Here is a 13,373-nt window from a genome sequence, read left to right on the forward strand (position 1 = left end):
CTTTAACAATTTCTGTACTGCTGCTGAATATAAATTTACAGCAGCTTTACAAAGGAAAGTTTGATAGCATTTTAAGATTTTAAAATGCTGACTTATACAGTCAACATACTTCTAGGAATTTTCCTAATTACATATGTATATTCATAAAATCAATTGGTGTTCACAGATATTTATTACATTAATGTTTATATAATGAATAGTTGGGAACAGTGTAAAATCCAATATTAGAAACATCTTAGTTGAATAAAATATGGCATGTCCAAATGATAAAAATTCCATGTACTATTTTGTATCTTTTGAAGGATATTTAAAAATATAGGAATATATTGTTTATTTTCAGTATTCACAGAAACTTAAAACTATGTTAAGCTATTTGTCTCCTTGAAATTTTAAATGAGCCTTTATTACTTTTTGATCAGAAAAAGTTACTTACAAAATAATTATATAAAATTTTGAAAAATCTATTCCTTGGAAGAACATAGTAATCTGGCCATAAAACAAGTTCTGGAGTAATTGGATTCTGCATTGTGATGCCTAAAACAAGCATCAGATTATTTAAAGTTGGTTTTGGATAAGTTTTATTGGCATGGGGCCTTTACTGTTTCTTTTTAAATTTCCAATAATCAGTTTATACAGAGAAATAGATAAAGACATAAAAACCATAGTACAGTGTTTGTGGTACTGAAATTTGTATGTGTTGATTTAATAAAAAACTCATTATTGATATATTTGCAGGGAATCTATTTAACATCATAATAAATCTGCCCAGAACTGTTACTCTTCAATGTAAAGCTGTAACAGTAGGTATTCATGCATTCTGAGATTCTTTCATATATAGGTAAAGGTCAGTCTTTTACAAAACCATTTTCTATTTTAGAACATGAATTGTATTCAGGGATTATTTGATATATTTAAATTCCTAATAATTTATTCTTCCCTCTCTTTAATTCAGCCTTTTATATATATGTAACTACCATGAGGATATTAACAAATAGATTCTTTTACCTGAGAAATGTCTTTCAAATTATGTTGTTTAGAGAATCACTATCCAGTGTTTAAACTAGAATGTTTTCAAATATATGGTCTCATTCCTACTGTATTTTAAAACTAGTTTAAGAAGTGTAGAACATGTAGACTTGGGTTCTACTAAGGAAATATGTACTCTGCCTTGACTGAATAAACTCATACTTAGTATGGTTCAGCTTCTTCATATTTACTTGTGCCCATATTAGAAAACAATTAGCTTACTAAACAAATTTGAGTATTTGGTGGTTGGGGGGGTAAGGTTGATCCTCTCTGAATCTTTCTCATTTGACTAAGAATTATAGGATATTTGATAACCATGTTTAAAAATGGAGATATCCAAATATTATTGTAAACACCCAATGATTTGTTTTACCTACAATATAAGTATTTTACTTGGTTGGCTTACATAGTAGCTAATAATATTTGTTAATGTAATTTAACTGCTGTGAACCTTTACTGAACAAATATTGAAATTTATTCAAGCCAAAGAAAGAGAATCTCTAATGACTTTTGTTAAAGCTTCTATTTAATAGTTAAGGAGAAAAGTTTGTATGACATACGAGATGCAATTAACAGTAGATTTTACATTTAATAAAAAGAAAGAAGCATGCGTATTTGCTTTATTCATTCCATCATAATTTGCATTAGAGCTGTGGGTGTTTAATGAGCAAATTCCAACTAAAATGCTATATTGATTTTCTAGTGAACTTTGTAATAGTCATCTACCTTGGAAAAGCTCAGTGTTTACAATTAAGTTTTCTTTACTAAAAATGTTTGAGAGTTGCGTATTGATTCTTTAAAAGTACTGAATTCTAGAAAGAATCAGGTTTTTATAATTAAAAAATTTCACATGTAACCTAATGTTAAAAATTATCCTTAAGTGATAAATTTACATTTTTTTCTTATTTTTAAATCAGATAACCAAATTCATACATGTGTTGTTTATGCAAGTTATCTGGCATTTTTAAATGTAACCTTAGAATACTTAAATGATACCTTCCATTGAAATATACATATACATCTTTGAATCTTAAGCAGCATTATAGAGGAAAAACTTTTTTCCTGCTTATTATAAAGCCCTCGACATCATTATCTTTACCCCTTTCATCAGATGCTGTTGTATGTAAAGTGAAACATAACTTGGATTAAATGTTGCTTTATAAAGATCTGATCGCATTTTGTAGAAACGGTAGGAAACCTGTTGGCATTTAAAATTTGCTAATTATTTATTACTAAAATTTACTAATTTACTTATACTATACCAGGATATGTTAATTTGTAATGAGATCATGATTTTGTATCCTATCAGCTTACAAAGTATACATTTATAATTTTGTAAAAATTTCAAAAAAATGTTACTTTGTATAAACTATTGTCATCATGGTATGTAACATACAATATACAGTGTGTTCTGAATAATTTCTCTTTAAGTCTGTTTATAATTTTTTCATGCCAATGAAAAAACGTTTAAACAGGAGAAATCTCGAACTGAATTTTTTAATGTGTGGTTCAAATTAATCAAAATCACATTATTAATATATATAGGAGTTAAGTCACATTTAGTCTGTGGGTTGAGATTATTGACAGTAGTGGTAGAATGGAATTAAAATTTGTTGAGAATCCACTTTATTTATTTGGCCAAGAGTTTTCATATATTGTCTAATTTAATTTTCCTAACAACTACACATGGTTTTATTATATCTATTTAGTATACCTGAACTGAAACTAAAATAATTGTAGAAATTTACAAAAACAAGGGCACTGAACTTTAGTACCTTACTTGAAGCTAAATAAAAATTCATATGCTTCTATACATCATACCAAATTCCTTTTTCTAAGCTCCTATGATTGTCTTCCCTGGAAGAAGATTGTGGAGAATTAGACTGGAAATGTTGAAGTCATTTTTGGATACTACCTTCTGAGCAGAAATGCATTTTAAAATAGCTTGACGAATTGATAAGTTGGTAGCAGACTAGTATAGCCACAGACAGCCAAATAGCAGTAATAATAATACCTTTAAAAAGGGAAAGAAAAAGTAATGAATATTGTGCCAAGAAGTACTTGTTCTTCCAAAAGCTATGTTCATAAGAATATCTTAATTAAGCTCACCTAAATTGTTGTTTAAAATCATTTGATTTTATGTATGCGAATATTGAGTTATTCCAGTGCAGTTTGTCATATAGTTTTGTTTATCCATTCATCTGCTACTAGACATTTGGATTTTTCCCAGATTGTGTTTATTATAAATAAATAAGCTGTGAATACTTGTGTTAGTTTTTATGTAGACATATGCTTTAATTTCTCTTGGTAAATACCAATGAATAGGAATAGCTGAATTTTATGGTATGAATATTTTTAACTTTAAAAAAAATAAACTGACACACTGTGTATTGTCTTAGATTTTCACCATTAGTGTGTGAGAGTTCAGTTATTCTTCATTCTTGTTTCCACTTGTTATGGCCAGTTTTTAATTTAAATTTAATTATTGAAGTAGGTATGTGGTGGTAATCTTACTATAGTTGTAATTTGCATTTCCCTAATGACTAAATATTGAGCACCTCTTCATGTACTTATTTACCATCTGCATATCTACTTTATATATCTACTTTGACTTATTTAAGTGGGTTGTTCCTTTATTATTTATTATGGGTTTTGAGAGTTTTAAAAATTATGTTCTGGTTGTGCCAACATTTATTTATCTGATAATAAACTTCTCATGAAGGAAGAACATCCAGAACATAATTTTTAAAACTCTCACAAGTCAATTTTTTTTTTCAGTTTATGGCTTATCTCTATTTCCTTGTCATTTTCTTTAGAAGAGCAGAAATTTTTAATGAATTAAATTTTAGCCTAATTTATCACTCACTAATTTATCCTAAAATATGACTGATTCTTTATTATTGAAAGATAGTGAAGATCTTTCCTTTCTCTTAAAATATTTTTTCACTTATTCATAATAATTACAGTAGGTTTCATTATGGCCTATTTATACATGCGTGTATCACCATAACTTAGTCATTTTCACTCCCTAGTATTTCCCCTTACTTTCCCTTCTCCTGATCCCCTTCTTCTTCCCTAGTTGTCTTTTCTAGTTTCTTCAGATGTGATCTTAGATGATGATTTGAGATCTTTCTAATATATGTATTTAATGATATAAATTCTCTCTAGGTGCTGGACATGGTGGTATATGCCTTTAATCCCAGTAGCTCAGGAACCTGAGGCAGGAGGATCACAAGTTCAAAACAAGCCTCAGCAACTTAGTGAGGCCCTATAAAATTTAGTGAGACTTTGTCTCAAAATAAAAATAAATAGGACTGGGCATGTGACTCAGTGGTTAAACACTCCTGGTTTCAATCCCTGGTACCAAAAAAAAAAAATTCTCTCTGGGCAGTGCTTTAGTTTTCTCACAGATTTTGTTATGCTGAATTTCTTTCTCTCTCTCTCTCTTTCTTTCTTTTTATTTTTTTTGTTAAGATGTAGATGGACACAGTACCTTTATTTTATTTATTTATTTTTACGTGGTGCTGAGGATTGAACTCAGTGCTTCACACATGCTAGGTGAGTGCTCTACCACTGAGCCACAACCCCAGCCCCCCCGCTTTTTTTTTTTTGAGTTCAGAATACTTCTGATTTCTCTAAGACCTCCTCTTTTCATCCATGGATTAGTTAGAAATATGTTATTTAATATCCAAGTGTTTATAGATTTGTTGTTATTTTTAATGTTTTCTACTTTAATTCCTATTTGGTCAGAAAATATACTTTGTATGATTTCAGTTCTTTCGAAATTGATGTTTAATTTATGGTGAAGCATTTTATAACTGTCATTTAATTCTTCGTGGTTAATAATGTTAATTTCTTGTATTCTTGCTGATTTTCTATCTACTGTATTAGACAGTGTGTTGATGTCTTCAACTTTAAGAATAGATTTGTCTTATTCTTTCAGGCCTGTCAATTTTTGTTTCATGTGTGTATTAACATTTAGAATTGTTATATCTTTTTGATGAAATGACTTTTTCATCCTTCATTATTACAGCTTTTTATCCATTGTAATTTTCTTTGCTCTAAAGTTGACTTTGATTTAAATTTAGTCATGCCAGCTTTATTTTATATGATTTAACTTTATCATTTAAAAATCTACTTGTATAACATTGTACTTGAAGTAAGTTTCTTGTATATACATAATTGGTCATCCTTTTAAAATCCAATCTGATAATCTCTGTGTAGTTGACTGATATGTTTGGATTTAGGGCTACCATTTAATTATTTGCTTTCCTTTTTGTTCCCTCTATTTTCTCTTTCATGTCTTCTTAGGCTTATTTGAACCTGTTTTAGTATTCCAATTTCAGTTTCTCAATTTGATTTTGATTAGTATTTCCCACTCTCTATATATTTGAGTGATATAGGAATTATAAAATACAATCAATTCTCATTATTCATGACTTCCACAAATAATTTGTGAATAAGTAACTTTTCAGTTTATTTTGAATTACTACTTTACCATTTCAATTGATATAATATGCAGAAAACTTTACCAAATATAGAACTTTACTTTCTTCTATTGATGCTCATTTCTTATATCTTTCCACATCATGTACAACTACAGAAACAAAATGATGTGCAGTGAATCAAAATGCAGTCTGTAAAAAATTTTAAAAAAATTTTTTAAATGTAAAAATAAAAAGTCTTTCGAAAATAATGTGCTCTATTCCCTATGTACCAATTCACTCAGTTCTCTTACGCAGGCTTGTTTTCCAAACCCTGTTCTATCTAGTTATGTATCTATCTAACTTTCTGCCTTTTTTTTCCCCCCTGTTTTCTGTCTCCCTGAAATGGAATGTAGGGGTGGTAAGGACTTATTAAATAACTACTCTATTCATTGCCCTTAAAACTAAATGAATGACTGATACAGAAGTTTGATAAACATTTGACAAATGAATGAATGAATGTATATACTTCTCTTCCTTTAGACTTAGCCCCTGGAAAGTGGGTTTTGACTTGCTTTGACATTATGTATTACATTTTATACTTGTACTCTTTCATAATCTACCATGAAAAAAATAATTGATTTATTCTCATGATTGCTACCACTTATAATTTAAATAGTATAATAACTATTTTAATCAAGTGTGTACTTATTTATAACAAGTCTTGAGCACAAACCCAGTGTTTTATATAATAAAAGAACATATCAAACAAATTTTCAAGTTTATTTTGTGGTTTGACAATATACATAAAATTTGGTTTGGTGATTCAAGTATTTGAGACCCTCTTTGTATAACATTACAGTGGTATTTTTAAAATTATGTAAGATCTCAAGTATATCAACAATAGAAATTATGCTTTAAAAATAACAATGTCAGATGACATCAAAGCTCCCCGTATAGAGCTATACAAATCTAAGAGATTCTGTTTGTTTTATCACCTATGTAAATAGTGCCCCCTTCTCTGTACAGATGAGCTGTGCTAAACCAGCACAACTCTGCATCTTTTTATTCTTCCCTTATCCATTTCTTTTCATCTTCTTGTACCATCCCACTGAGGTAGCTTCTCCTCTGATCTTCAATAATGCTTATTTTTTTCCTAGCTGCCTATTCATAAATAGTAGGTAGTTGTTTTATTTTGCAACTTGCTATTCTTGCCAACATTTTAATTTTGAGGTTAACCATCTATCCATAGTTAATTCATTTTGAATGATGGGTAGAGTTCCATTCTGAATGTATTGTGATTTATTTATTCCCACTCATGGTGACAGGCATTTGGGTTATTTCTAAATTTTTGTTACTATAAGCAATACTGCAGTATTTTTATAAATACTTTATTTTGTAAAAAATTCTCCAGACTATATTCCACAGCAAGTATTTTCTTTATTACAGAGTGGGCACATACTCAACTTTAATAAATATTGCCAAATTGCTCTTCATACAGTTGTAGGAATATGTATATGCATTTATGCAGTGTACATGGGAGTATCCTTTGTTTCAGAAGCTCACAACATTTGTTCTTGGACCTTTTAATTTTTGCTTCTTTGATGGGTGTGAAATGGTATCTCAGTTTGGCAGTAGCTATTAAAAATAACATTTTCTCAAATGATTAATTGATACTAACTCCATTTAATAAATTTTCCTTAATATAATGGAATTGCTTTTTTTAAATTTTTGGTAGATATTAACCTTTCTCTTGTATTTTCCCTGATTGATTATGGGTTGTCTATTTTGGTAGGTCTGGTTGAAGAAGTATATTTTGCACAGAAGGAACGTGATGAAGCTGTTAAATCTAGGCTGAAATTAGCCATTGAGGAGAGAGATGAAGCAATTGCACGAGCCAAGCATATGGAAATGTCTCTAAAATTGTATGTATACATTTAAAATTATATATGATATTAGGAACGTTTATAAAATGTGTGCATTACATGATGATTACCTATTCAAATTATTGCTGATTGTTATTGTTACATTAGAATATTGCATGTCCCCACAATCTTTTCTAAGACCTTTGGCATGCTAGTGGTTTGCCTATCAGGGTGAGAGCTTTTTTTAAAAATTGAAGTATATGTTACTCTCAGTACAGTCACTTTACTTCTTCATAGTTTCTCTCATCAGTGTCCTTACCCTGCTTTCCCATTTGACTCCTTTTTTCCTTCTCATTATCTCCTCTTATTATTGCTTTCTTGATAATATTATTTCATTTACCAGGGTTCTTTCACTAATCTCTGTTTAATATACCTATTCCTTTACTCCATTACCTTTTACCTTTGTTCTTTTAGCTATTACTTTTAAAGTGTAGTGATTCTTGGAATAGGTTAGAGCCTAAGAATCTATTTTTTTATAACCCATGTGAATTTAATAGGCAAATTATGGGTATGACATTTAGAAAAATAATAACCTAGAAATAAGTACTTTTCAAATTTTAGTGTTCAATCTGATGTCTTGGAGGATCTGATTAGAATGCAGGTTCTGATTCACAAGGTCTGGGATGGGACTTGAGATTTTACCAGATGATACAAATGATGCTAATCTAAGGAAAGTGCTTCTAGAAAAATGTTACCTGTAAGTTAGATAGAATACAATAACCTAATATTAATAATGATCAAGGAATACACTTATGTCTTGTTTATTTTGTCCAGTGTTATGCTAAGCGCTTTGGAGGATCAGTAACATACTAATTAAAACATAGTTCATTAGGGAGACACAAATTCACAAATAATTAACACTGAAAATGTTCAGATTATGATTTAGTTAATATAATTTTTTTGATTAATGACTTCATTTTTTTAAAGATTGATAGAGACTCATTATTAAACATTTAAATTCATAGAAAAATGCAAATAAATTACTTAAATTTTACACTTTCTACTCCAAAATAACCATTTTTTAAGTTTTCATATTTTTTAATTGGCACATAGTAATTACACATATTTATGGGGTATGATATGGTCATTCAACACATATATACAGAATGTACTGATCAAATCAAGATAATTAGCATTTCTATCTCCTTATCATTTCTTAATGTTTGGAGTTGTCAAACTCTTCTAGTTCTTCACAGAGTAGATAATATCTTATCTATTAACTATAATCATCCTACTATGCTATAGAACACTAGAATTATTTTCTTCTTTCTGACTGTATTTTGGTACTGTTATCCAAACCCCCTCTATCCAGCATTCCCACTACATAATCACTATTCCACTCCTAATTTGAGATGAACATTTTAGCTTCCACATTTTTTTGGTAGCACTAGGATTTATTAGGATATGCCTTAATACAGGCACTGAGGCTTGCCCATGGTGTTCTTAATGTGTAAAGACCTAACATTCTACCAATTCTTCTTGAGCAGTGACACCAGGAAGTTGACAGCCAGGTGGATGTTATGCAAAAGTTCATCATCTGTCATCTTCACATGACCAACAGTAACAGCCAGATACAGTACCTTCTTCATCTGAAACTTGATTGTAGATTTCACCTCATCAACTTAGCCACCATGTTTTCATTTTGTGTTAGCAGAGAAGGGAATTTGCCAGCCTTATTTAGACCTGGGCCTAGGATTCATGGAATCTGCTTAATCAAAGACTCTGAGGCCAAAAGGGCATCATACTTATTGGCCAGCTTCTTGACCAACTTCTTATTCTTGTTGAGTTTCTTCAGCGCCTCCATGTCCATGTGGGGGATATCCACAGCCTTGGCCTTATCACAGTGCTGCTGGTCCCCCAGGACACATACAGAGAACCTAGGGCGAAGAGTAGACTTAAACCCGAGAAGCACCTGTCCTTCTCTGGATCATATTTCTTCAAGCTGATCTGCAGCTCCATCATTTCCAGATATTTGCAGCACTTGTGCTGGTTCCTGTGCAGGACTTCCCGTACCACCTCGTACGGGGTGTCATGAGAGACTTTGTTGCTCATGACTCCTCGCACCACAGTAACAGAAAAAATATAGCTCCCACATTTGAGTAAGAATGTGTAGTATATGTCTCTTAGTGCCTGACTTATTTCACTTAATGTCCTCCAGTTCCATCCATTTTGCCACAAATGATGGCATTCCTTTTTTCTTTCTTCCTTCTCAACTTTCTTTTCCTTTCCTCTCTTTTCTTTCCTCTTCCTTCCTTCCTTCCTTCCTTTTTGCCTTCCTGCCTTCTTGCCTTCCTGCCTTTCTTTCCATATCTCTCTGCTAGAGTTTGCATCTTGAATGTCCCACATGTTAAAGGCTTAATTGCCAACCTGTGGTTTTATTAAGAAGTGGTGGAACCTTTAATGTGGGCCTAATGTAGTAAGGTCACTACGGAGGTACCCTCAAAAGGGATATTGGGACCCAGCCCCTTTTTCTCTGTCTTTGCTCCCAAGCCACCATAAGGTGAAAAGATTACTCTACCTCTTACTCCCCACCATGAAGTATTGTTCACAGACCCAAAAGCAATAGGACCAAGTGGTCATGAATTGAAACCTCTAAAACCTTGAGCCAAAAGTCACCCTTTATAGTTGAGTCACCATTATTTCGTCATGGTAACAGAAAACTGACTAATGCAAGCTGGGTGATTTCCCATTGTATAAAAATACCATATTATCCATTTGTATGCTGATGGACACTTTGGTTAGTTAGTTACTGTGAATAATTTTGCAGTAAGCATGGGAATGCAGATATCTTTTTGGCATATTGATTCCATTCAGTACATATTGTTTTATTTGAGGGCCAGTGTAGGGTAAGAGGATAGATTCTAGACCCATAATCTGTCTTTGAAATTTGGCTAGGCTGCTTCCTAGCTGTATAGCCATGGACAAATTACTCAGAGTCACTGGGACTCAGTTTTTTTACCTACAAAATGAATAAAACAAGACCCATCTTATACAAGTTCTTCTGATGACTAAATGACTTAGTGAATATCTGAAAGTATCTGGCTCATCTCAAGTGCTGTGTATTTGAATATAAGAATAATAGTCAAAGTGAACCTGAAGAAAATGGAATCGTAGAATGTGTTCTTTCAATAAGAAATATTAATTCCATAAAAAACCCTTCTAATTTTAGGAAAAGAGACTTAAGAATCATAAAAATTTTTTTTGTGCAATATGTCAAACAGTATCATTTGTGTAATGGTTAATTTGAATTGTTAACTTGATTGGATTAAGAGATGCCAATGATTAAGAGGCTTCTGGGTGTGTCAGTGAGGGCATGTCTAGGAATGATTGGAATGTGGAATAATGAGCTGAAGTGGAGACCCTCCCTAAGCATGGGGCAGCACCACCCAATAGGATGGTGACTTATATGAAATAAAAGTTGGAAGAACAAGGAAGCAGATACAGATGTAAGCTCAGCTCTTCTTGAACAGGTTCTTGATTGCTGCTTCAGTTGTCTGAGGATATTGCTCTCTCATTTCTTCATTCTTCCAAAGGGGACTCTGTCACTGATTCTCCAGGTAGTTTCCAGAAGCCTTGTTCTTGGACTAGGGTAGCAATGTTGATCCTTCTCGTTCTGGGGCTTCTGCCTCTTGGACTTTGAAGCTACTGGTTCTTCCAGCTTTCTTGCCTGCAGATAGTCATTGTGGACTATCCAGCTTCTGGTCATTTAAGCCAATCTAATAAATTCCCTTTTAATAATCATACTTCCTGTTGATTCTGTTCCTCTAGAGAACCATGACTAATATAATTTGACTCAAGTATGAAATAAAGAATTGCATTTTTAAACCCTTTTCTTTCTTCATTAATATTCTTTTAAAATATTTGTAAAAATTGTATTCAGTTTTATAGTCAAAGGGACTCTTTTGTTTAATCATAATTTTGTATTTAAAAGGATTAAATAGTCATTACTGGAACTTTGATCATAGATGGCATTTTTATACCTGATTTTTTTATTGTGGGGAACCCCCAGGTTACTGAATTTCATTTTCAAATAGTTTTTTCCCTTTTTATTTCACTGTTATTTTAATATCTTCTTTGAGAACTTTATGGAATGCATAGTCTTTTTATATTCCTTTGAAATGCAAACCACTAGTAGGAAAATTTTGTTTCCTTATGTGTTAATGTGTGCTGCTATAGCAGAGTAACTAAGACTGGGTAATTTATAATGAACAGAAATTTATTGTCTTTGAATTCTAGAGACAAGTAAGTCCAAAATCAATGCCAGCATCTGGCATGGGCCTCCTCGATAAGCCATTTCAGGGTAGAAGGTAGAAGGGAAAGCAGAGGCAAAAGGGAGCTGAGGCCCCCATTGTAGAATTGGATTTATTTTAATTTTAATTTTTTTTAAATGTAGATGGACACAATACCTTTATCTAACTTTTTTATGTGGTGCTAAGGATCGAACCCAGGGCCTCACACATGCTAGGCAAGTGCTCTGCCACTGAACTATAACTGCAGCCCCTAGAATTGGATTTTTTGATTGTATCTAAAGAGGGTGGAGCCCTGGTGGCCAAATCACCTGTGCAAAGTTCTACCTCTTAATACTGTATCAATGAAAATTCAAATTCAGTGTGAGTTTGAGAGAGCACAAACATTCATATAGCAACTCGATTTTTATTTTCTTTTTTATTGTGATGTGTTGAGGTATATATATAAATGAAATATTCTTTTGTCTTGCTTATGCTTAAAATAAGTTCTATCAAGAATTTTGTTTTGTTCTGATATGGTACAGTTGGATTTTTCTTGACAAATATTTCATCTAATTTATGACATATTTGCCTCCTCTGTGTTGTAGTTTCTGCGCTAGGTATTGTTCTCTTTCTTCCATTCTGTTTTACCTTTGGGCAGTGGGGTGTGGACGGAAGTTGGAAAGGCCTTGCTAGATCTGTATGCCCCTTTTGTTGGAGTTTATGAATTCTAAATAGGGATTTTAATGTTCATCAAGGGTTCATGCTATCTGTTCTTGTGTATCTCTCGATTACTTCTGGACTTTTATTTATTTTACCATTGTAATAAAAAATGGCCAATTCTGATTCTATTAGCTTCCTCTATACAGATTCTTCATTAATACAGGCATCTACTTGGGAAGGATTTATTTTCCTTTTTTCTGGACTGTCTGTTCAACTCATTCTGAGATTATGTCCAAGCTATAAAATAATATTACTGAAAATTCTCAGGAGCTGTCTTTTCCCAATACTTATTGCCATAGGTAAAATTCAGTGAACCTAGCCAAAATTTTCATTTGTCCACATTCTATTCCCTCCGAACTTTAAAAAAATTACTACTTGATATCATATTTCCTTTGATGTCTGATTCATTTTTATTTTCTGTTCTTGTGGTTGTATGTGTTCAGAATTCCATATGCCATCTTCACATGTATCTCCAATGTTTTAATAAACTTTTGATTTTAGAATCATTTTGATTTTCAGAAAAGTTGCCAGATATAAACCTCATCTAGTTTCCCTGTTGTACATATCTTACATTACTATAATATGTTTGTCACAGGATAGAATTCAACATTATTATACAATCATTAACTAAACTCCGTGCTTTCTTCAGATTTTACCAATTTTACCCTAAAGTCATTTTGTGATTTATTTTATGTTTATGTTTTTATTACATTTAGTTGTTATACTTCCTTAGCCTGCCCTGGTGTATGACATTTTCTCACATTTTCTTCTTTTTTTGATGGTCTTGATAGTTTGGGGGATTGCTAGTCAAGTATTTTTCAACATGTCTCTCAATTTGATCTTTTCTATACTTTTTCTTATGGTTAAACTGAGGTTATACGTTTTGAGGATAAAGATCACAGAAGTGAATGCTATTCTTATTTTATCATTTCAAGGTTAGAGTCTATCAACAGGACTTACTACCAGTAATGTAAACCTTGACCATCTGACCCAAGGCAGGATGTGCCAGATTTCTTCACTGTAAAGTTACTTCCTGTCCCTTTTTCATA

At 31.9% G+C, this 13,373-nt stretch overlaps 1 protein-coding gene and 1 pseudogene across 1 annotated transcript in view; one reads left to right on the top strand and one right to left on the bottom strand.

Moving 5' to 3' along the window:
* The window catches only part of Mipol1 (mirror-image polydactyly 1), a 328,121-nt gene that overhangs the window by 106,975 nt on the left and 207,773 nt on the right, over nucleotides 1-13,373 (top strand). The window contains 1 exon segment of the mRNA XM_047538984.1: nucleotides 7,246-7,375. Coding sequence (XP_047394940.1) covers nucleotides 7,246-7,375 — 130 coding nt within the window.
* Nucleotides 8,785-9,427, bottom strand: LOC124976157 (60S ribosomal protein L10a-like; annotated as a pseudogene).

The sequence above is a fragment of the Sciurus carolinensis genome, chromosome 2 (assembly GCF_902686445.1).
Source record: "Sciurus carolinensis chromosome 2, mSciCar1.2, whole genome shotgun sequence".
Taxonomy (NCBI): Eukaryota; Metazoa; Chordata; class Mammalia; order Rodentia; family Sciuridae; genus Sciurus; species Sciurus carolinensis.